The 26,142-nt window shown below is 44.4% G+C and overlaps 1 protein-coding gene across 1 annotated transcript in view; it reads right to left on the bottom strand.

Annotated features, from left to right (window-relative positions):
- Window positions 1-26,142, bottom strand: part of LOC144771748 (uncharacterized) — a 160,897-nt gene that overhangs the window by 82,471 nt on the left and 52,284 nt on the right. Inside the window, exon 3 of the mRNA XM_078656051.1 lies at window positions 25,098-25,406. Coding sequence (XP_078512177.1) covers window positions 25,098-25,406 — 309 coding nt within the window. The remainder of the gene's footprint in view (window positions 1-25,097; window positions 25,407-26,142) is intronic.

Consider the following 26,142-nt stretch of genomic DNA (forward strand, 5'->3'; position numbering starts at 1 on the left):
CTGTAGTGTGATTGAGAGAGGGTTGTGAGCGCGCGCAACCTGGCAAACTGGCAAACTGGTGAACCGGTGAACTGGTGAACCGGTGAACTGGTGAAAATCTTAAGTTCGGAGAAGAGCTTAAGTGGTTCGGGTGTATCGAACATCCAGAGTAGTTGTCGACCAGAGTAAAGGGGGTCATGAGGTACCATTGATCGCCCGCAGGACCGAGATAGGGGAACGCAAGAGTGAGTGTGTGGGTAACGGACGCAGGTCGAAAGTTACCGTGTGTAAGTAACCTATCAGTTAAGGCGATTGTCTGGACGTATACGGAAAGACATTTCGTCAGTTAAGGTGACAATTACAGTTAGACTGTGGGCGTACAGTCAAGGAAAGTGATCGCTTGGTCGGAAGTAATCATTTTTCAGAGTATGAATGGGACGCATGCATGACCGGGAGACGAGCTGAGAAAGGAGGGGAACTGCTGCGAAGGGGAGACGAGTGACGTCAGCGAGAGCCGCGCTGTGATAGGCCGGTTGGTGTGAAGCCGCGCTGTGATAGACCGGTTGGTGTGAAGCCGCGCTGTGATAGGCCGGTTAGCGAGAACCGCGCTGAGATTGGTGGATTGTCATCAGGAAGTAAACGAACGCGGAGAAAATAGAAATTTTGTAGATTTTAAACATGAAGTGTTTTAAATGTTTGAGAGCGATCTTTAAGAGGAAAAGAAGAGAATCTTATTACGGGGAAGAGGCACCGCCAGAGGGTACACCAGCTCACTATATGGCAACGAACGTTGGGTTGCATACTATACTGTGGCTTGATACTTGGAGTAAGATTACAGAAGGGAATGAGGAACTGACTTTTCCGAAATACGGAACGTTTAGACTAGAAGTGTTGCATCAGCTGAAAGCAGTTATGTCCTCATTGAGACCTTTGCCTAGACCAACACAGTTTGAGGCCCTTAATGCGTGGATTAGGGCGGCGCACGACAGGAATCAGAACAGACGCCAAGAAAGGGTAAGGCGATCAGTAAGGGCAGTGCAAGATGCCAAATGGGATGCGGAAGCCAAGAAATGGAGGGTACAGACGATTGAAGTGGATAAGTTGTACCCAGTGAGAGAGGTTACAGGAGAAAAGAGACCCATAGAAGAGGATGACGAGAGCGAGTCGGAGGATGGCCTAATAAATAGGTTGTTGATAGATAGACCGCCTCCGGACAATAGGGAGATAGAAGGTACTGAGCTCCCAAGGGAAGATAGGGTTGACATAGAAGGGAATAGGCCACTCCCTATAACGAATTGGGTACCTACCAAAGGTGAGGAGACACCTCAACATAGTCCTGTACAGAGAGTAGTCGGAAGGGTTGTGGTGCAGAAGATGCCAGCAACAGAGAGGGTTGAGTCTTATGGATTGCCAGATGCTCTTCAAGTACCCGTTACCATAGGTCCTATAGTGTCGGTTTATCACCCAGAGAAAGGGAGAGAGGAAGAACAGGTACGGCTAGACAGAGAAAGAGTTGAGATGGAAAGAAGGAATAACACGACAAATGCCTGGAGACAATTGCCAGGACCGATAACGTGGAGCACCCCATTGGATTCAGCAGTGGATCCCGTAACAGAACAGGGGGGTCAGAGAGGACCGATGGACCTGAGGGGACCACGGCCGAAATCCTATAAAGAGTTGAGGGCTGACTTGAAGGAATGGGATAGGTCCACAGGAGCACCGAGCAACAGGTCAAGAGCAGAAGCTGAATGGGGAAGTCGAGGCAACGGGACATTATCTCACTGCGGGGCTAGCGAAAGCAGTCAGGAGTGGGACGGTAAAAGTCAGGAGAGTAGAAGAGTTACACGTCATATTGACGGTGGAAATGGGCAGGAGCGAAAAGGTAGAAGTACGGAGTGTGGAGAGACGTCTCGTCTCATTCAAAGTGAGGGAGACCAAAGGACACAAGAGTACAGGGATAGGTTTAAGTGCACTCTCCACGCACCTGATGATAACGTACAACACTGGAATCGTGGGAACATGGGGAACCGCGATGGATCTTGCCATGCGTCGAGTGATCAGAGATCACAGGCAAACTGCGAAGGCATGGGGAATAATGGAATGTCTTATCATGCACCTAGAGAAACCAGGCAGAATGGGAAATGTGGGACTATGGGAAATAGAGAAGTGTTTCACTATACACCCAGAGAGGATGGAACTGCATGGGACCTGGAGAGATGGGAGCATGGGAGGACTCCCCATAACACGCCTGAGCCCAGACGTAGGACTCAGAGCTGTGATGGGAGAGATGTAAATGGACTCTCTAAAGATAGCATACTGAAAGCTGTGATAAAAGCCAAAAGACTCGATGTGACCAGCTTAAAATCTGACCTGGACGAGATAATAGATGGTGCGTTGCCTTTAGAAAGGATTGACATGTACGAACAAGATGAGCTGCTGTTTATAGCAAAGGATATTACTCGAAAGGCAAGAGCAACTCATGAGAAACTGTCTGAACTGGCAGACAAGTATATGGTAGATTTGCCCAGAACAAAGGCATAAGGGAACTGATCACAGGAATAAGAGCATGGAGAGATCTGGACAAATGGGAAGAGAGGTGGTCCAAAAAGGGAACTGTTAGGCGGAGTGCGAATGTGATGTCTCCGGAGGGAAGGCTACTGCAGATGAAGGCATTCCCTTTGCGAGAGATAGCGAATGGGAGTTATGTACACTTGCCCTGGAGTAGGGGAGATTTGGCTGCATTTACTAACTCATTTCCGAAGTTAAGGGAAAGTCCCGTAGAGTGGTACTAGCAGGTAGAGAGGTTTGTAAAGATTTCAAAAGTATTGTGGATTGATTTGAACACCTTATTCGACATTGTGGTCCCAGGCGACTTGTGGATAGCATGCAAGGTTAGTGTCGAATGGCCAACTGCAGAACCAGAAAGGGATGCTCGTACTAATGGACCATCAGAAATAGTAATGTTAAAATATGAAAGGGTGATGACATGGCTGAAGGAGAAGGTGCCACCACAAGATATAGATTGGGTAAAAATAGACCGAACAAGACAGGAACCCAAGGAGACAGTTCATGAGTTTTATGAGCGATTGCTGAAAACGTTCAAACAATACAGTGGATTAGATGTAATGGATCCCAAAGAGATAGGACAGTTTGTATCGAAGTTCGTTTTGGGGTTGAGACCTGATATTTGTTTGATGATTCAGCAACATTTAATTTGTTGGCAAAACAAACCATTGGATGAAATTTTGAGATACGCAAGGTATTGCAGTGATGAAATAGATTCCAAAGCAAAGAAACTAAAGGAGAAACTGATGATGGTGCAGATGCAGTCGGCTGGAAAGGGTGGACAGCAGCAACAGGGAACAGGGACGATGGGAAGGAAATCAAATAGTCAGAATAAGGACAACGAGGAAAACCCGAGACCTAGAATAGACGTTGCTACATTGAAAAAAACGACAAAGTGTCACCAGTGTCACCGGGTGGGACATTGGAAACGCGAGTGTCCCTATAACCCTGAGAACGGAGACCTAGAAGTAGAGGAGGAGGAAGTTCAAGAAGTTCCAGTTCAAGGGGTGACAGTGCCAAAGAGTAAGGTGGACAAAGGGGGGACTTTGGCTCCACGAGCTCAGTTCCCGCAGCCACCAAAGATTACGACAGGGGGAAAGATCTATAGACAAATGCCTCTTTTTATAGACGAAGAAGAGTGTTACTACGTTGATCCATTGACGGGATGACGTGTAAGTAGAGAGGAGGACTGTACCCTCGGGGCAGTTCTAGAGGTGGATCAAAGAGGACCGTTTGTTGAGGCTGAAGTGGCAGGGTGTCCTACAACATTCTTAGTAGATACCGGAGCTAGTCGATCAACTTTGAGATCGGCAGTGGTTCCAGATCTACCAATGTCGGGGGAAACAATTCAAGTGGTAGGAGTGGCAAATAGGAGAATGACTAACCCTTTGATGGAACCAGTGCTAGTGAGAATAGGAAACTACACCGATGAACATCAGTTTGTAGTATGTGATTCTAGTCCTGTGTGTCTGTTAGGAAGAGACTTATTGTGCAAACTGAACTGCACAATATACTGCACACCTCAGGGAGTGGAGATACAGACTACAGACGATGATGCTACCTTTAAGGTTGCAAATTCGAGAGTATGCGTAGAACTGTATCCTACCCTGACTGTGGAGGAGCTTCCTTGGGACTTACGAGATACAGTGTCATCAGAGGTATGGGATTTTACTGGAGAAGAGATAGGATTGATCAAAGGAGTAGAGCCAGTGAAGATCATGGTAAAACCAAATGTTGAATATCCAAGAACGCCTCAATACAAATTGACCCCGGAGACGATTGCAGGAATAAAACCCGTAATCGACTCTATGATTCAACAGGGAATACTGAAGGAAATCGTGGGTAGTCCATGCAACTCCCCGATTATGGGTTTGCAGAAACCTAGTGGGAAATTTAGAATAGTACAAGATCTTCGAAGGATTAATAACATAGTTGTTTCATGTTGTCCAGTGGTACCGAATCCATCAGTGATATTGTTTCAGATACCATTCCAAGCTGAGTGGTTCACAGTGATAGATCTTTGTCAGGCTTTCTTTTCAATTCCATTAGATGAGGAGAGCCAGTATCTTTTCGCTTTTAAGCTGGAAAATCGTGTCCTAACATGGTATCGTATCCCACAGGGGTATACAGAAAGCCCATCAATTTTCAACCAGCTATTGAAGAAAAATCTTGAAAGTCTAGTACTGCCACAGAACTCGGTTCTGGTCCAGTACATAGACGACCTACTTGTTGCGTCAGGAACGGAAGAAGCTTGTAAGATAGATACCATCGCCTTGCTGAACCATTTAGCTGAAAATGGGCATAAGGTATCTCCGAGCAAATTGCAGTACTGTCTGACAGAAGTACAGTACTTGGGTCACCGGATAGAAAAAGGAAAGCGCAAGGTGTCACCAGATAGGATAGAGGCGATAATGAAGATGAACTCGCCTACGACACAGAGAGAAGTCAGGATGTTCCTAGGAATGGTCGGTTATTGCCGACAGTGGATAGCTAACTTTTCCCTGAAAGCAAAACCCTTACAAAAACTGACGCACAAGGAGGTGAGTGATCCGGTACCATGGGACAAGGATTGTTTGATGTCGTTCCTACAGCTGAGAGAGGACTTGTGCCGTGCTCCAGCTTTGGGGATGCCTGATTACGAAAAACCATTTTCACTTTACTGCTGCGAAAGAGAGGGTTGTGCTTTGTCAGTTTTAGTACAAACTCATGGAAATGCCCGTAGACCAGTTGCATACTTTTCGGCTACTTTAGATCCGGTAGCCGCAGCGTTGCCCGGATGTCTCAAATCCGTTGCGGCAACAGGTGTCAGCATTGAAAAGTGTGAAAATATAGTAATGGGACACCAATTAGTGGTGTATGTACCTCATTCTGTAGAACTGTTAATGACCAGGACCAAGACACAGCACTTAACCAATAATAGGCTCACGCGCTATGAGCAGGTTATTCTTGCTGCGGAGAACGTGACCCTTAAGAGGTGCTCTGTTTTGAATCCTGCTACATTGATGCCACTTCCTAATGATATAGAAGTCGAAGAATGTGAAGATCACGATTGCCTTGATGTGACTGAACTATGCACCAAGCCAAGACCAGATATTGTGGATGAGCCGTTGACTGACCCTGATGAAATTTTCTTTGTTGATGGCTCATGTTTAAGAGACGATACTGGTCAGTTGAGAGCAGCTTATGCTGTTTGCACCATTACTGGAGTTGTGGAAGCCGCTTGCCTGGAAGGAGTACACTCCGCTCAGGTAGCCGAAATCATTGCATTGACACGTGCCTGTTTAGCAGGTACCAAAATTAGAGTCACCATTTATACCGATAGCCAATATGGTTTCGGTGTAGTTCATGATTTTGGGCAATTGTGGTCTCAGAGAGGTTACATGACCTCCTCTGGTTCGCCTATTCAAAATGGGGAATTTGTGCGACTGTTGTTAGAAGCATTACAAGGTCCAGCAGCAATTGCGATTGTTAAATGTGTAGCCCACACCAAAAATACAGATTTTGTGTCGCAAGGTAATCGATATGCAGACGAAGTTGCTCGCTATTGCGCGGAGCAAGGATATTCTTTCACGGAAGTGGAAGTAGGTGGGACTCAGGAAAAGACAGAGTTAAACATGATGCTGGAAACAGTTGATACTTGGGAGGATTTAAAAGACATGCAAGAGAACGCATCTGATTCAGAGAAAAAGGCATGGGAAACAGCAGGTTGTGTGAAAAGCGAAATGGATTTGTGGGTTTCAGCAGATGGAAGGGCAGTATTACCTGATGAATTAGTGAGTCCAATGGCACGACAGATACATAGTCCAGTACACTTAGGAAGAGATGCCATGCTGAGGTTATTTAGGCAGACTTGGTATAATCCAAGGTTTAGGATTGCAGCAGAAGCAGTGTGTCAAAGATGTGTCACATGTCAGCAATTGAACGTAGGGAAAAGAACACCAGTTACAATGAGTCACATTGGGAGGTCTGGGGGGCCTTTCAACCGAATGCAATTAGATTTTATTGAGATGCCAAAAATCAACCGCCTCAGGTATGTTCTGGTGGTTGTATGCATATTTTCCAGATGGGTCGAAGCATACCCTACACGCAGGTGCGACACACTCACAGTAGCAAAGTTGTTGCTTAGAGAGTTGATCCCGCGCTTTGGGGTGCCGACCTCCCTGGAATCAGACAGAGGAACTCATTTCAACAGTGAAGTTGTGAAGATGCTTTGCTCTGCATTAAACATTGATCAGAAGTTGCACTGTAGCTATCGACCAGAGGCTTCAGGTATCGTGGAGCAGATAAACAGAACTCTAATGTCCCGAATAGCCAAAGTATGTTCATCGACGTCCTTAAGCTGGCCTGATGCTCTGCCCTTGGTACTCATGAGTATGCGTAGCACACCAGATAGGAGGACAGGTCTCTCCCCACATGAGGTTTTAATGGGGAGGGCAATGAGACTTCCGTCTGTTCCAACTACAGCTTTGTTGAATATTACAGATGACCTGATCCTGGATTATTGCAAGGGACTTTCTGATGTCATTCATTCTGTGTATCTTCAGGTGCAGGCTGCTGAAGTTCCATCTTCAAGAGACCTATGTCACGACTTGTTCCCTGGTGATTGGGTGCTTGTGAAAAAACACGTCCGGAAGAACTGCCTAGATGTGCGTTGGAAGGGGCCCTACCAAATAATCCTGACAACGAATATTGCTGTAAAGTGTGGAGGGCTGCCAAACTGGATTCATGCTTCCCATACTCGAAGAGTTCCAGCACCCTTAGAAGAAACAGCTCCTCTCACAGATGAAAATCCAGCTGTGGACGGCGAACCACTAGAGGGGATCAGTCAAGCTGTGGGGGTGTCGGAAGAAGTTGGGATGCTACAGATCCAGCAGAAGAAAGACAGGACGACAGTGAAACTGAAGTTGCTACCGAAGGAGAGAGTTGTTGTGAATACGGCTCAGACACGGATCAAGACAAGAGTGATCAAGAACCGAGTGTGAGGACAAGAAATAGGAGAACAGGGCGTGGAGAAGCTAGTTGGCCTGAGAGAAAGAAGAGGCCGAGCTTGAAGCCAACTCCAGAGAGAACTCTTGCTCCTATATCTGAAGACTCGGATCTGGACGAAGGTGCACAAAGACAGGAACTGGAAGGTCCGAGAAGATCGAGGAGGGTGCGAGTGCCCTGCAGAAGATATGCTACTCCTGAGTGGACCTACCTAGCTGCAGATGTCCAGAGCACGGAGATCCGGGAGGGTGAGGGAAGTGACAGTGACCAGTACTGACCCAATCATAACATTGGAAGTAGTGTTATTGGTACCAGGAGTGGAGGTCGAAGGGTTGCTGACACTCACTATCCCCAATCCTCCTTATCTGAGCAGAATAAGAGAACTGGTTTTAAACAGAATAGAATTTCCGACTTTTTGTCCAACGATGCCAACACTCGAGGAGATCATTCTTCGTTTAGAAATATTAGAATACGTGATTAGAGCCGCTGGAACACGTATGATTCCAGATTGCTAAAGACTTTGTAAATAAACAGATTGAAAGATAACCTAGCGCCAAGTGGAAGAAGAAGAAAGTTAGGGACTTCCCATTTAGTGGACGGAGAAGGGCTAGGGTTGTCTGTTGCTATAGAACTCAAAGACTGATCTTGCAGAAGGGATTATCAGCTTCCAGGTGTGGTTCGGAAAGGCTGAATAAGCAAAGAAAAGAGACTTTATGTTGTGAAAGAAAATCAGAACTACACTGTCTTGAGATCATGGAGGCCGGCAACCCAAACCGCAAGACAAAATGCATAGTAGGCACACTTTTAGTGGGAGTAATTTTTCTTATAGTTTTAGTAGTTACTATATCATATGTAGTGGGACATGAAAATGAAGGGAAGGCAACAAAGGAAGCAAAAATTGTATCGATACAGAAACCTACTACTGCTGGTCAAAGGGGGGACAATACAGAGAAAGATAAAGCTTTACTAGCAGCAGAGACTCGTAGGTTGCATGTGGATGAATCACAGGGAAATTTCAAATCAAATGCATATGCTAAATTCCTTTATGAATATATTGATGCTATGGAGGCAAAGGATTGCTATGTGTGCATGCAATTGCCAGCCTCTGTAGACGAAGGTATTAGATATCATCATCTTCCATTGACTTATGGAATCACATGTAGTTTGTTGCTTAGTATATTTTATGAACGTGATGGTTTTGAGTATTAGTTTTCAAATTTTGATGCTGTTTTACCAGAAGTTCCAAACTATAAGCACATGAACAAATGGGATTATTATAAGAGTGAAGATAGATTAAAGAAATGTTTCATTCCTTGGAAAACGTTGGATACTTCACATGCCCAAAGAAATAATTTGACTTGTAAAGTGTCAGAAATTGAGAAAAGGTTTATAGGACAGGTGGATGATCGGTATAGAAGACAGACGATCTTAAAGGCTTCAGGCCAATGGAAAACAGATTGGACCGAGGAAGAAAGGTCACACAAAAGAAAGGGTAGTAATGGTCCAATAGCTTTAGATCGAGAGAAAAAAGGGAAACTGTGTATATATAGGGGTAAAACCTATTATGAGAATGTGTTTGTGGGAGAAGTAAATTGTGAACATGCTTTCCAATTAGAATATTATACAAAGGATTTCTTGAAGGGAATGCAGGTGATCCCGAATGTATATTTTGTTTGTGGAAGAAATGCATACGTGAAACTACCGGATAATTGGTATGGATCATGTTATTTAGCAATTGTCTTCCCCAAAATATACCATGCTAAGGATCTAGAAGTTATAGAGGGAGGAACTCAAGCTAGAGGAAGAAGGGATGTAAACTATGAGGAGGTAGTTGGAGACGTATTTGGTGCTATGTTTCCTCTTTTAGGGATAGCACTGAATGATGTCAAGATTAGAAGATTGGCAACAGTTGTAGATAGGTTGTCCGCCAGTACTGCTAGATCATTAATGCTGGTGGAGGGAGAGATGCAATCGATAAGGGCAATGGTTCTTCAGAACCGACTTGCTCTAGACGTTCTGTAGCCAAAGAGGGAGGAGTCTGTAAGGCTTTGAAGGTTCAGGAATGTTGTACTTACATTCCAGACAATTCAAAACCTCTAGAAAAGTATATACGGAACATCACTGAAATTCATCATGAGATTGAGGATTTGACACAGGTAAATGTGTGGGAAAAAGTAGGTCATGGAATGGGTAAAGTTGGAGGTTGGTTTGCCAACCTAGGAAAGGGTTTCATTTGGTACATACTGAAACCTATCATCATAATAGTGATTTGTATAATCACCTTGTGGGGATTGGTGCGGCTGTACCAATGGTATAGATCAAATAGGTTGCAGAGATCCATGAGAGAGCAGGAGAGGAGATTAGCTGCGATGCAGGATAATCAGTACAGGAGTCTGAGGGCTTTAGAGATGATGAAACGAGAGAGTACTGCAACGAGTTCTGTTTGATTCAGTTCATACCTCAGGGATGGTGTTGTGATGGTGATGACTACTAAAAGTCATCAAAGGGGGGAACTGAGAGAGCGCAAATCGAGGAAAAAATAGAAGTGCACCATATTTACAAGCACGTTGCATCAGTTTAGTAAAGAAAATACATAAGAGTGTTTAATTAAAATAGAATGCATATACCAGTGTGAAAAGCTAATGTAGAAGTGTGTAGAGATGTTAGAATGATGTTGAAATCCCATGTTATGTGGTTGTTGTAGAGGAGAATGTAATGCTACTAAACGTAGAAATGTGTAGGCCACATGGCAGTTCACAGAGAATGAAAGGTGCTGTTACACTCTCACATGATATGGATTTTAATGTTGTTGTAATTCAAAGTATTATTGATCATAGAACTGAAATATATGTTTTATAGAAGTGTTTCATATAATCATTGTGTGTAATAAGTTAGAATACTGTTTAGACTAAGAAATTAAAGGTTTACAGAGTACACAGGCCCGTTTCATGTAATTCTAATAGGCCTGAATAGATAAGGTCATTTCTTTTGATCTGCATGTGTTAGTTAGAGGAATGTCATGTTAAGCATAAATTGCGGAGCCTGCTCAAAGGTTTACGACTTAGAAGATACGGTGGAGGCCGGAATTTGGGGCCCACTATACAAATGTCTGTTTGCAGGTGCGAGGAGGTTCCAATCAAGAGAGTGATGAATAGAGTTTTGTTCAGAGAGCCAGGCACAGGCCTGGAGGAGGCTTCAGGAATTTCCTGGGGGGTACCGTCCTGCCGGAGAAGAGCCTGAGAAGCAAGGTCAACGCTAACGATGGGCCCAGAGGAGTATCAGCATGGAAAATGCCAGACCCGACACCACGTGAGGGGCGTCTCTAAAGGGCGTTTCTATTGTAAACGTGATTTTTGTATTAGGGACAGCACCCCTGGGTGGAGTTAGGGCAGATGGTCTGAGGAACCTAAGAGAGCGGATGGGTAGGCAGATAGGATAACTGCGAGACACTGATTCACAACGAAGACTAAGGGAAGTGAGTGATCTTCTTTGGAAGTCACCACGGCTGACACCTTTTTAGGTTAAGATTTTACTAAGTAGGGATGTCTCTTAGTCTAGTGTAGGGACAGTCTAATCTGGATTTTCTTCCTTTCTGTAAATGAATCACAAGTTACAGCTTGTGTCTATTCTTGCAACTCTGATGATTTTTGAATTGGTTTTGGTGATATTCTTCTGCCGACTAAGAGCATTTAGAAAATTTATGTTTGTATTGATACCAGTATATCTTTTGAATCTTATTTTGAGATGTTTGTATCTCCAGTTAACTTTGGCTTTATAATAAACTTTTAAAACTTATTCGTAGTAAGTGGTTCTTTAGAGTGGTGTAAGTCCTTAACCGATTGACCTCCTTTTACTCTATGACAGGTATCAACGGTTCAGTCGACCTGAGTTGGGATCTAGATCTATAGCAATATATCAGAAATCCCGCCGTAACAAAGGCACAGGACTGGAAACAAATGGGCTTACTTAAATTTCAGCAGACTATACTCCAGTTCACCAGGACGACAGAGGGATGTACTACACTGCCCTGGCAGTCTACAGCCTGCCATGTTTAGAGATCTCTGCCTACCTTCAGAGAAGTTGCCACTGCAGTGTTTTTTCTGAAGGCATTGAAACTTTGCTGTGCTGCTATCAAAAGAATGTTGACAAAATGGAATGTAACATTTCAAGAAAAGCAACTTTTAGAAAGTCACCACTCTGTTGCACAAGATTTCCAGTGGTCGTTAGCAGATGCTGGCCACAATACAGCCTTCTGCCCTCCTGAGTAGGTGTGCGAATAACTCCCAGGAAAGGGAACAATGGAGGGCCTGCTGTGGAAAAAGGTGTTAAAACCTATTCCTTGTGGGAAGCCACACAGGGAATGTGCCCAAAAGGCGAGCTTTAAAGGGGAAGATGCCTTAAAGGGCATATGGTGGACACACACAAGAGGGGCAGGTCTTTTTTGCGGTAGACAAGTTGGCATCAGGGACAGAGAGGGGAAAACACCTGCCAAACCAGTTTTCCCATGGGGTGCAGCCCTCAGGAAGCCTCACCTCTAGGGAAACCTACCAAGCGTCACAAACTGAGAGACAGGTTCTGCTATCTTGGGAGTGGGCAAAATAGTGTACACTGGGATAGGTAGCTGCCAAACTTTGTAGGAAATCATCAGCAGGTAAAAAAGGAACTAATAACCCATTGGCTAGTAGCCGCTACATCCCCTAGAGCACTTTCTAGGAGCAAATAGGGCAACCCTAGCACCTAGACCTCCTATCATATCGGGACTGGAGAGAGGACCAAAGAAGGTGTGCCATGCTGTTCCCTGGACCTGGCGAGAGACTGCACCAATGGCTGGACTGCACCTGCTGATCCTTGGGTCAGCAAAGAGGAGAATGTACCTGTGGTAGGTGGCTCTAGGAAAAGTGGCTTCATAGCCCCAGACTTAAGGTGTAACTTAAGGAGTAACTCCAGGAGTCAGTTGGCTGACTTCCTGTTCACATCTACAGGGTCACAACAAGTGGACGAAGCTTTCCTTGCTAGTCTGTAGCCACATTGCTTTATTGCCAGTGTCAGGCGATTTGCTGCTCATGGGACTGAGACTTAATGCCCAAAAGTTGGACCCAAGTCTGCTAGACCCGGGTAAATTCCCTGTAGCGAAGTTTGGACAACTCAGGAAGCACAGTAGCCTCCATCAAAACGGACTGCTGTTTTCGTTGTGATCAGAGTCTAGTAGTCTAGTGACAACTGGAGTTTTGCTGGACTCATCAGGACTTCGACCCATCAAGCCACTTGGAAAAGTGTGTGGACTGAGGAGTAGCCCTAGGAAGCCCCCATCAACCTCAGCATTATGCAGCATCTTCAGCATCTTGCATCCCTTGCATAAAGACCACTCCATTCATATCTGTGGCGGTTCACCCATGTAGCCTGGAACTGGACTGGAGATTATTTTGGTAACCAGGTAACTGTTCTACAATTCTTCATTGGCCACAGGGCCGGACTGGGAACCACAACCGGCCCTAGCTAGGTGCTCGGCCCCCCCCCCCCCGCCACTGAGCTCTTCACCGGGGCCGGCTTTCGCCCGATTTTTGTACAAGGCCAATTTTGAAAATATGGCCCTGTAACAAAAACGGCCCCTAGGGGCCCTAAACTGGCCCCCCACTCGTGCGGCGCACCGGGGGATTGCCTGGTGCCCGCTATAGCCAGTCCAGCCCTGATTGGCCCCCATGCTCCCTGTCGGAGTTGGTCACCCAAAGCAGGCTGGATGACCCGACCACATCTATACAAACATTTTACAAAGTGTCCACCAGCTGTGACATTTGCCAGTGCTTGTATGCATTGAAAAAGTTATGATGTATTATTTGTTTAGATAATTATATCTCCAGAACCCTCTGGTGAATGTTGTTCATTCTGGTGTAAAAAAAATTATAAAAATAAGAGCTACTTTGATAAAGAGGTGCTGGATTTCTTTCATGTTATGTGAATTTCTTATTTGATTGTTTTTGTACTTCTTCATTCTTTGCACTTGTTCCTTTGCATACGCCTGACTGCTCGAAGCCTCAGATACCCAGGGTTTTTTACATAAATCCCTGACTGGACCCTAGATTGTGAGATTATTGGACGGTGAGGTTGCATAATCACACTTTATAAATACACCACTTTCCTCACACTACAACTAACAAAATGTACAGATTTGCTGTCTGAAAACATGGTATCTTGTTGAGATGATGACATCTGATAACCTAAACAAAATGGATACCATTGAATTGGTTACCAATTGTCCTAAAAAAGAAAGGGTCCAAAAATAATTTAGTTTGTATTTTATACTATGTAAACAGTAATTATCACTGTATTTACACATACACATACGGACCTTTATAGCTTACAATCAAAGAGTTTAAGAGTGTTAAATAAGTCATATTTTTTCTCTTGGATAATGTGAAATCGCACAACATGGTGTATATTTGATTCTACCAAAGGCATTCTGGGTCTGCCGAGCTGCAGCTATAGGCAGCTGGGCTCGCGGTGACCGCTGCTTTCAGCCAGGTCATAACTTGGACAAAGGAAATGCTTGAAATGGGACATCATGTCTGAGCCCATCTTCCGAGGAGAGGTGCAGACGAAAGAGTTTCCTGAACGTTCAAGCCTCCCTGTGGTCTACAATTTGATACAGCAGTGCGGTAAAAGTGGTCCCAGTGTTTGCACACACCACCAGAACACACTCGGGACCATTTGCACGACCAAAGTTGGCATTGATGTTTGAAGTAGGACCTTGGGAAGTGCAGTGCAAGTTAAAGCACAAATATATTTTGCTGATATCTACAATAAAAAAACAATATAAGTCGTTCAAGATTATTATATCTGCTCTCATTTCATACCACCGAGATCTATATGGTAAAATAATGGGCCTGACACGGGGCTTAATTTGAGCCGGTGGAGGTCACCGGCACTTATTTTTAGGGGTCCAGCACTTATTTTTCCACATCAGATATTGACAGCGAGCAGGAGAGAATAAAACACACATAAACGGGAAAGAAGGGGGAAGGCAAAGACGAAAAACAGACAAAAGGGTTAAAGCTGGGACCACAAGAGCTTGATAATAGGCAGCAGTGTCTGGTAGTGGATTAAAGAGGCCTGAGGTGAATTCAAGACTATGCAGCTTTGATATTCGGCGCAATAAAGTTTAATTATACCATCCCTGGGCTTCTGAGCAGAGTTTCAGACACCAACACGTTCTCTTTGATAAATGAAGCGCTTGCCTGACGCGCAGGGTGTTTTCTCATTGTGTGTCACGAACATTGATTGACTTGACTTGATTTCCATAGTAATTGTCACTCTGCCCTGAACAGGGCCAGATGTCCGTCACTATGACTTGGAAGCCGAGAGCCGGTCGCGCTGCTAGGTCAAGCATTTACTATGGGTGGATCCGTTAAGGCTCTGAAAACCTAGGCGGCCATCCTCCCACCTCTAAATGGGGTGTGGGAATGAGAGGTTTGGCAGGGCAACTTCACCGGCTCCGCCAAACTCTGAATGACCCAATATGCCTGTAAAATTGTTTCATTAATTTATCAGCATATGCCTATGTACAGTGAGAGCCAATTCTTTGCTTATGGTATGGCTCACACTGACTTGTGACTAGGGGACATTTAGAACCTGTAAGTGGCCTGTTAACTTGCCAGGACTTCAGAAGACATGTCTTCTGCTAATCAGGCCGAGGATCGTCTACTCTATTGAGAGTTCGAACTAGGCACCGTGTTTAAAGGACCCGCTTGCAAACTTTATTGTATTCAACAAATAATGTCCCAAATCAGGAGTCTTCTTTTTCACTACCAAAAATAAATGACTCCGATGTGCGTGAGACCTAGTTCAAATGTACCCCAGCTTTAGTACTGGTGGTGCCCTGTGCGACAATGTTTGTTGGCGCCCCCCAATGACCACCTCCTCCACAGATTCTCTCACCAGCACCCTTTAACAGTGACCAAGTCTCCATAACCAATCTCTCTCAGATGCATTGAATTAGTTATATAGCACCACTCATACCAGTGTAGGATGTCAGAGCACTTTGCATCACACCAGGCGCGCAACGCCCATTGGGCTGAAAGGGCTTCAGCCCCCCCTCCCCCCCTCCCCAACCCTCCTCGGTCCTGTGTGTCAGCCCGGGCTGAGACTGCTTCCCAGGCACCTGAGTACTTCACAGGTCTTTAAAAAGTAATTTGCTTGTTAATGGGGCTTTGTTGTTTTTCACCCCTTCTTAAAGCCCCTGCATCTCCACTCTGCCTATTGCTGGAAGAATTAGAACCCCCCCCAAATTTTTTTCTTAACCTACCCCTCCGAAATTTGCCTTTAGTTACGCCTGTGAATCACACACACATTAGACAAGGACAATTAATCATAAGTGTGTGAATCGGTGTATAGGAAATGTTACATAAGCTAAAGGATAAAAGTGTAAGAGTCAAGTGTCATCCATACTGGTAGACAGTATAGTTTAAGAGTGCTTGGTGTGGAGAAGCACAAACTCAGAGTCGAAAAAGAAACAGCATAGTTAGGAGTTTTCTTTAATAATAAGAATCGATTTCTAGCCAATGTAACCCCTTTTTGCAACATTAATTAATGTTCTAATGTATACTTTGCAATGTGTATGCAGTTCTATGATGAACGTTACTAGCTCACTGTTGTATATTAGGCCTTCAAGTTATAATTTGCAAGTAACAAAGGGATGTCTCTTTTAAAAGCAGTGACCTGCTAATCTATTTACATTATATGCACTCTGTAATCTACTTGGTACACTTTCTTTGCAGCAGGCATATTAACCCTCTGCACTAACTTCACATAAGTCAAAACCTCAACTAAACAAAAGGCTGATATCTCTCCAGGAAGATAATTAATCACAGGAGTAGTCTTGACATGTTTGTGATGCCTGGTTATTGCCTGAGGAAGGGAACACTGCAGCAGGTGCTTTAAAAACATACATTAAGGGCCTCATTTATGAAAAGTGACGCATCGCTGCGTGAAAACAGCGATGCGTCACTTTTCATTGCGCCCTCCTTGTGACACCACTGATGCGTCATATTTACAGTATGACGCATCATGTCGCAAGGAGTTACATATACGTCAGTATTTCTGACGTATCTGTAGGCGCAAAAGTGACGCATTGCTGGAGTGCGTCACAAAAGTGACGCAACCCCAGAAATGTGTCCTTTCACATGGGCCAAGTCCCATGCGAAAGGGCTTGCATCTGTCTTACGCCTGCTGTGAGGCAGGCGTAAGATTTAGACGCATTTGAGTCCTAGAAGTGGCGCCGTGAAATCTCATAGATTTCACTGCGTCACTTCCATGACCTTTTCTTGCGTCAATACGCCCCCCTTGCATACATTATACCTGGCGCAGGTATATTGTGATGCAGGGGTTTACAAAGTGACGCATCTACCTAGATGCGTCACTTTGTAAATATGGCGCAACAAGGCACATTTTTTACGCCACTGGTGCCAGCGGCTTAAAAGTGACGCACAGCCTCATAAATGAGGCCCTATAAACTTGCAAACATGGCGCCCCCAGGCTCTACTGGTGTAAACCTGGCATTTCTCCTGACTCATTATTGACTTAAGTGGGTAAGCACATGTTTCATAGGGCAGGAGGATTTCTGGTTGATGGGGGTCCCGACAACTGAACATAGAAGGATATTGAACATAAATAAACAAAATTAACCATAAAACAACTAGCAATAAATATTTCAGAATTTTTAACACAGCTAACACTGCGATGCAACAATAGGAAATGTCACTAGAAACGTACAAAAACATTGCTATTTAATAATTTAACTATACGTAGCATCATGTAATATCGCTGGTTTCCCGCAACTTTTTATTACATTTCGTAGAGAATACAACAAGATATGCCGACAAGTAACTAGCGCTGAGACACCCCAGGGTATTTGTGCGCTTTATAAATCTCAAAAATAAATAAATAACTAAATAACGTGGAGGGGGTCAATGTATACTGTAGATGAATTTTGTGGGGTTTGGCCACAATACCCAAAGGGAAACACATGCCAAAAAGTGAGTTGACAAGTTATATTTACAAGCCCAGGCAGGTTAGGAATAAATAACAATCACTTTCTGGTTATTATATTGGATACATAAGTGACATAAGTGTAAAGATGTGATTATTATGAAACCAAATATCCCATCAAATCTAGGAGAGTTTAGCACGCAACTAAATTACATTACAAGGTTGACAGCAGCTGTCCTTTCTAGGTCTTGTCTTGAGGTTCTGTGAATTCTGAACCCGTGGGTTCCATTTTGTGTATGGCAGCCATTTTGTGGTTGCCCTCACATAGGCCAATGATTGTGGCTGAACAAGTCTTTTAAGGACATGAACACCTTAGCTTGAGTTTGTGCTGACTCCTGTTTGACCTGAGTGAACTGACCCTGTTGCCTGAAGCTGACCTTGTTAAACCAGTTCCTGCCCTTTAGCTGATCAAGATTGAGGATCAAAGCACAGGACATTGTAGAGTTTGGTATGCACACACACTCCCCTTATCCTGTTTCTTATCTGTTTCTGTTCCTTCTTTTATGGTCTGTTTATGATATGGGTTGTGGTCCTTTTATTATGGGTTTGTCCGGATTGTGTAAGAAGGAATGTTAGGCATTTGTGCATGCTTGCAAAAGCTAGGACTGCCCCTTACTTGTATGCTGAAGTTTGTAACCCTAAACATATAAAAGGCCTCTGCTTTCTGTACTCTGCAGACTACCTCATTCAGTTGCTACGGCTTCTGTGTGACGAGGCCTCACCTATTAAATTTAATAAAGATGTCTTTTCATATTTTCAGCTTGTGTGCCAAGTTCTTTTCTATTAGTAAGTATTCCCTGAGAATGAAGATTTCAGTTCTTCAGTCTAAAGACAGCTTTAGCTGTCTCACTAGCCTCATGTAAAAGAAATCATGCATATAGACATACAAACATAGGCTTTTGGTGAGCCCTCTTCATCCACTGGTCTGTTCAGCCATCATTCATATTTTGTTTCCACCCACCACCCATTACACTTGGAACAATTTGTCAGCTCACTCCAACCATTGGCCCTTTTGCACTGTGATGGCATTTTTAGCCTGATCATGTGCACATATGCCTAAAAAAGTACACTTTAAAGCACATCAGTGCCAGGGCTGGTGGGCCAATATTTTATGGCCAATATTTTACTTTGCCAATGCTTTTTTACATGTTTATCTCTTTTGATCTTTGTCATCATTGTATTGTATTGTATTGTATTTCATTATATATAGAGCTTACTACCCCTTAGGAGGTATTGAGCGCTTTATGGTAGGTAGCACGTTACTCTATAACCTAAAGTTAGTTATTAACACAGTGATTATTTACTATTGTTGTTAGTTTTTCGATTATTAGGTTAGTCTTTTGCTCTGAGGAAACTGAAGCATTTCCTCCAGTTCCTAGTAGTGGATTAAGTTGGTGTAAGTATTAAGATGGGTTTATGCAAGTGGAAAAATGGGATAAATAAATAGGGTGGAGGAGGTTAGCTATTGTGAGATTGTAAGACAATGTTACATAGAAGGATGAAATGTGATTAACAGGAGTGGATTGAGCAGATCAGTTAGAAAACTATATGAAGTGCAGGCATGGTTACTGATAAGAGAGCTTATGATGTGCAAGAAGGGATACAGTTAGTAAGTATAGTAGCGAGTAAAGTGGCATGCAGGTGAAAGAGCAGATAGACTCAGAGGCACTAAGTTAGACAGAGGATGGGGTGCAAGGAGGGTATTATTCACATAGAAAGGTAGGAAAGGGTTAAGAGGATTTTGACATTTCTGCTTGAGTTACTTTCATGGTCATTTGCCATTAATAGCTCTGAGTGCAATGCACAGTCCCTTGAAAGAGGATCTTCTTCCTACTCACAACCAGTGTAAAGCCTTCAGGACTGGAAAGATGTGGATTTATATATTTACAATTAGAAGTAGTCTTGCTGCTTGACACCTTTTGATAGTTGAAATTGGAATTCTGTGGTATAGTCCGTTAGCATTGTTACATTTTGAGAGGATGAGTTATGTTTTTGTCCCTTTTGAGGAAATCCAAGATGTGGAACGATGTGTCTTAGGGGCCGATTACGATGTCGTCAGGAAAGGCTCCAAACGGAATTCCGATTCTATGAATCCAATTCGGGACCTATGCTCCTGACCAAATCGGTCACCTTTCCAGATGACCAAGTACGCTGCAAGTAAGCCATCTGGGCTGTCCGAATTAGTTCCAAACGGAATTCAGGCAAACCGAGTCATTCGGAGCCGAATCGTACAGCCCAATGGAGACGGTTTCCGAACGAGCGAGTACGATGACCGATTGACAGAGACAAAACAGCAGTGGGAATCGGATTTGGGAGTCCGTAGCAGGCCCCTCGTCACCCGTGGACCCCTTTCCCAACTATGCACAGTGTGGCAGGCACCATGGGGTGCCCTCCACAGGGCGCAAGGTTTTCCCCACCCATTTTTTCAATGGGAGCCTGTGTTCTCGTTCGGTACACAGGCTCCCATTTAAGTCAATTGGATTACGACCAAACCGAGTCCGTAAGCATCCGGGCACATACGAATCATTCGAAAGCATTCATAACCCGATTCGGTGGCAATGCTTTGCTGACGAAACCGTAATCGTAATCAGCTCCTAAGTGTTTTCATTGTGTAGGAAGCTATTTGGGGGCAGCCAATCCACTTCAGTATTCAAGGAAAGATTAGAGTCAAAGAAGTATCTGAAAATGTTCATGCTTTGTAGAGTTAACGTTGAATGTTCTATGCCACACCATAAGCTATATGATGTCATGAAATCTAGTAAGGAACCTTCATGAGATTTGTATTTTACCGGCAGCTGCTGGGAACCTGTATGGAGAGCAGATAGGGTTGTAAATAAACTTAAGTGCTTACCTTAGAAGAGTTTTTCATTTCTTCATATCAACTTACAAAGTCTCAACGGGTGCTCATCAAACTTAACCTGTGGCCATCCTGCACCAGTGACTAACAACAAGCATGGAGAGAGAACAGCTGAGTATAATTAAGCTTTAGTTAGAAAAATATGAAGAAATTTTTGCGTTAATTATTAATATTTGTCCATTGTAATTTTCCTGTGTATAGTTTCTATCGGAACTTGTGTGCATAACAAGCAAATATATATAATATTGTGCTCCCCCCAGAGGAGAGGATAAGGCTCAGTGGTCAGAGCTACTGACTCAGGAGCTGGGGACCAGTGTTTGAGCCTTGGCATCAGATCAACATCAAATCACTTATTCCATCTACTAATGTAATTTTTTTTTTAAAACAGCATGGTCGTGTGGGGTTGGAGTGGCAGGAAAAGAACAAAATAAACAGACCTAAGAGAGGTGGTTGGGGCTGCAAGCAGAGAGGGGTGAAGGTGTGGAGCTGTAGCCAAGGAGCGGGAGAGCAGCTGTTGTTGCAAGAAAGCATATCATGCCTGCAGTAGGAGAAACTCATTAAAAAAAATAGAGCTTACAGACTAATTAAGACCTACCATGTAACAACAGAAGTAAAAGGGCCAGTCCTCATGGGAGGTTACAAATGAAGACCATGTGGTACCTAAGGAGGGACTAGCAAGTCTATTAACTAATCAGAAGCCAGGGTTTAAGAAGGACAATGACACAAGCCAATGAAAAATATTGGAGCGGAGAGTGGGCGGTGCTTCGAGTCCATACTCAAATACAGCATGCCTCGCAGAGCACTGCATGCGCTGCCCAGGCTCTACCTAAAAAGGAGGAATAACTCAATACAGAGCAGTAATAACAATTCTAAAAAGAAATTTAGAAAATTTAATTAGTTACCAATAATTGTTAGAGATGTAGTTTTGAACTTTTATCTAGGAACAGGAATTGCTCAGCTAAGAATCAGAAATGTTCAGGATCCAGATTAATTGTGCATTTTGTAAGAGTGTGTAACACGAAAAGCCAAACACAAAAGAATTCATCCAAAAGCTAAGTGCGTGAAAGAAGAGCAAAAAGTAAGTACTTCTGAAAATGATAAGTCTGGCAATGGCAGTTTTGTTTAATACATGTGAAGGAAGGTATGTTGCGTTTGAGTATGAAGTCCAGCACCAAACCTGGTTGTGAGATGCATACTGAGACGGCGAATACAAGCATTGTTGCTGATTTCAGTTTACCCTATACCATAGTGTACCAAGATATGTGGAAGATTACGTTTGTGGGGGCACAAGACTTTAGAACCTAGCAATATTCACCCGGACAGTAATCTTTTAAAGGTTGGGTGGATCAAAGGTACCTTGAAAAATGACATATGTCCAGTAACCAATAGAGGTAGGAACAGCCTTTACTGGCAAGAGAAGAAGTTGAACTAGAGTTAGGAAATCTTTGCGAGTCTGGAATTATTGAACTAGTTGAGTCATCAGACTGGATTTCTCCATTGGTAGTGGCATTGCATGCCAATGGAAAAATTAGATTGTGCATTGATTTGACTGACTTGAATAAAAACGTTTTGTTGGACAGATTTCGTATACCAAGGATTAATTAACGTTTGTCTAAAACAAAAGCTAGCAATTGCTTTTTGTCAATTGATTGTCTTCACCATACCATCAAGTGTAGCTTCATCAAACAGTCATCATTACTCATATTGTGTGCTTCCAATCCATGAGAATGCTGTTTGGACTAGCATTGGGGGTAGCTGCTTTCTAAAGATTAATGCATTAAGTTTGGAAGGGTGTGAAAGGAATTCTAATCTAGAGACTAATGTCAGGAACCTTAATGAGATTTATATTTTACTGGCAGTTGCTGGAAACATGTATGGAGAGAAGACTACATCACAGGGTTACAAAGAAACCTATTTACTTCCCTTGGAAGAGTGATGAATGTCTTCGTACCTACTTCACATGCTTCCAGTTATGTTTGGCGGGGTCCCAGTTCATCTAGCCAGAAATATATGGGGGTTATGCATTTTTCATTCAGGACAGGTCCGTATTTCATTATTTGAAGCATACAGCTTGAGTTGATTCCATTGTCATCTATTAAGTTTCAGCTAAGAAGCAAGTGTTAAGTTCTGATGTTCCTATGTCCTTTGTGTTGTTGTTCCCATGTCTTAAGGGCCTAATTACGAGTCTGGTAGTCCTCCTATAGGCCCACCAAGCCTGTCTTGCGTCCACCTGCCCGATTACAGCTGTTATCCATGGTAGGTGGGCGGGCCTGCGGTTTTACGGCGGCTTCTGTATAAGGCTCATAGATGAGCCTTAACAGCATGCGCTGCGGTGACTGCACCAGCAGCATGTTCCTGCATGGTGTCACATGCATGCCACACCATGCAGGAAGTGGAGTGCAATTCCAGGGGTGCACAACATGTGCCCCCCTGCATGCACCTCCAGGCCCAGGAGTGGCGGGGGTCCCCTTAGTTGCCTCTCTGCCACCCTGCCATGAAAAGGGCGGTAGCTTGGCAGTTCAGAATATGCTTGGCAGTGCAACAGCGGCACTGTCTGCATATTGCTGTCCCCTGTCCGCTGCTTGACTGCTGTGGGATCCTAGATCTCTGACGGACGCAATGGTCTTGTGGCGGTCCAACCACCACACTCCTAATACTGCAGGCAGGCCCGCAATGTGGCATTGGTCGGACTGCCACCGCAAGTTCGGCGGTCACTCGTAAATAAGGCCCGAAGTGTGTTCCAGTTTCAGAATTATCTGTGTGTTATCTGCATAGTTGTAGTACATAAGATCAAAACTGTTGATAAGATTTACTAATAGTTTCATTAAAGAATAGAGGTGTTTCGGTATAACTTTGTGGAGCTCCTGTTTTGTGTGCAGTAAAGGGTTAGTGGAGAATGGCAGGGTGTGAATCTGTATGATCTGTTGTTTAGGTAAGAGGAAATCCAATTGAGAGTGATGCCATCTTTACAAATGTTTTTCAGTCTAAGAAGTAATATTTCAAGGTGAATTGTGTCAAACACAGATGAAAGCTCTAGGAGAAATAATGAAGTCAATTCATTGTTATTAACTATGGTGTTTAGGTCATCCCAAATTGGGATTAGGGCAGATTTGGTCCCTCTTTCTAATGATAATTCTGTTTGTGAGTCTAAGAGTGGTTCATTTTCTTCTGTGAATTCTGAGATCTGGTGAAAGGCTGCTCTTTTCATCAGTTTGTTAACAAAAGGTACATTGGACATGTGTCTGTAGCTTTCGAGTCCAAGTCCTTCTTCTTATGTAGTCTATTTTCATGTGGTGTTAGTATCCCACAGACTGCCACATAATGCAATTTACCTAACTTTAGAAGGGATGTTTTGCATTAATTCCTACTGGTGTTTCCATAGTTCCTGTGATATGTATCTGTTTTAGACTGCACTGCAGCTTTTAACTATACAGTTCGGGATGGACTTTGGAAAAAACACAAGTGTGTGAAAAATAGTGAAGAATGTATTTGTTTCTGATCGAGTTACATTACAAAACCTGGAAATGGTCTCAACCTATCTGACGGATCACTTATAGGTGGAATGTATGCACTAAACTGGCTCAAACAAGGGTGTGTACTGATCCTGTGCCTCTAAAATACAATGTATGTATTGAAATCTAGCTGAATGCTTTGAACATGTATACTACGCACCTTTAAGCATTACTTGACTCAGCCTGTCAATTGATCTTTTATGCAGGTGATGCAGTGTTTCCGTCAAAAACCCTGGGGCCTCATTTATGAGGCCGTGCGTCACTTTTACGCCACCGGTGCGTCACTTTTTGTGACGCACCAGCAGCGTACGAAATGTGCCTTGTTGCACCATATTTACAAAGTGACGCATCTAGGTAGATGCGTCACTTTGTAAACCCCTGCGCTACATTATACCTACGCCAGGTATAATGTATGCAGGGGGGGCGTTCTGACGCAAGACAGGGTCATAGAAGTGACGCAGTGAAATCTATAAGATTTCACTGCGCCACTTCTAGGACACAAATGCGTCAATTTCTTACGCCTGCCTCTCAGCAGGCGTAAGACTGACGCAGGCCCTTTCACATGGGGCTTGCCCCATGTGAAAGGACACATTGCTGGAGATGCATCACTTTTGTGACACTCTCGAGCAATGCGTCACTTTTGCACCATACAGATACGTCAGAAATACTGACGTATCTGTAACTCCTTGCGCCATGATGCGTCATACTGTAAATACGACGCATCATTTGTCTCGCAAGGAGGGCGCAGTGAAAAGTGCTGCATCGCTGTTTTCACGCAGCGATGTGTCACTTTTCATAAATGAGGCCCCAAGTGTGTTTGCAAACCTTCATACATCACAAGAATTAGTCAGTATTTGAAAGGCAGTGGTCTATAGATTCATGTGGCAAGCACAAAAATCTCATGCTTAGTAGAGGTCTGGTGCATAAGAGATAATACTTCGCTGGTAGGTGTTTGGAAATCATAAAATATTTTAATTATTTGGTTAACACATTTTTTTTAAATGTCACTTGCATATAAATGCCAGGAACTAGGCGGCAGAAGCCATGTGAACAATGAATGATAGCATAACAATTACTCGTTACTCATTCTTTTTGCAATATCTTTTTTTTGTGTATATTACTCAGCCAGAACGCATACTCTTTAAAAGTGATAATACCTTTATTCTTCACATGTGAGATCCTGAGACTCCTGTTCCAGTCCCCGGTCTCGTGCTTTGCAGAGCAGGTCACCTCTGTCCCATCTGTGCAGATTGTGGTGTTCAGTAAAGCTCGCCGTGTTGTGCTGTAGGTCCCGTCGGGGTTCTGTCTCTGTGTTACGCTGTTCTCCAGCTCCTGTGGTTCTCCACATGCTGACGTCATTGTGATGTGAATGGGGGCTGGGTAGAACTCACTCACTGCACACGTCACCTGCTCTACAAAGGGAGACCCAGGCGCAGACTTTGAGGAAAGCCAGACCCTTGGTGGTGCTGTGAAGAAGACATGACAACTAGTGAAGCCCCAGAATGCTAGCTATATGTGAGACACACACACAATGCACACAGTATATAAATTGTGGGCCACCAGGCCACTCAAATACCTAATGGAGGTCCACGGGGGAAGCGAAGACGCAGTCTAGTCTTCCCCCGGGGTCTTTCGCGCGGAGAAGGGCCAGGCTGGGATTGGGGTCGTGGTTGGGGGGTGGGTATAAAGAATGCAGGGGGAGTAAGGACTTCCTCTTCCTGCATTCTGGCATTGCTGGGTGGGGGTTAGTTAGTTTATCTGTGGGAGTTTATCTGTGGTAGTTGGGCCTGTACAGTAGCGGCGAGGTGTGGTCGAGCGGTTTTGCAGCGGACGGTGGCCATCTGGTCGGTGGCTGGAGGCTCGAGGCGGCGTCGGGAATTGCCGGTAGGAGAATGTCTGGGGAGGCGGAGGCGGTGCGGGAGGCGCTACGGGTGTTGGGGAGGGCCGGGAGGGCTGATCTGCTGAGGCCGGGGGTCTTGGAACAGGCGTGGGTGGGCCTGGAGCATCCCCCGCGGGCGGCTGCTGCGGGGGTGTCGGCTGCTGTTTTTGCCTGCCAGGAGGACTCTGCTCCGGCAGGCAAGCTGGTGTCAGGCCGGGGCGGGGCTCGGGGGGACGTGGAGCACAGCGCGGAGGCCGGCGTAAGAGCCAGCCTCCGCGTTCAATAGCAGGACGGAAGCGGGGCCTGGTGGTGGGGGCCCGGGG

Source organism: Lissotriton helveticus, chromosome 1_1 (assembly GCF_964261635.1).
Source record: "Lissotriton helveticus chromosome 1_1, aLisHel1.1, whole genome shotgun sequence".
Taxonomy (NCBI): domain Eukaryota; kingdom Metazoa; phylum Chordata; class Amphibia; order Caudata; family Salamandridae; genus Lissotriton; species Lissotriton helveticus.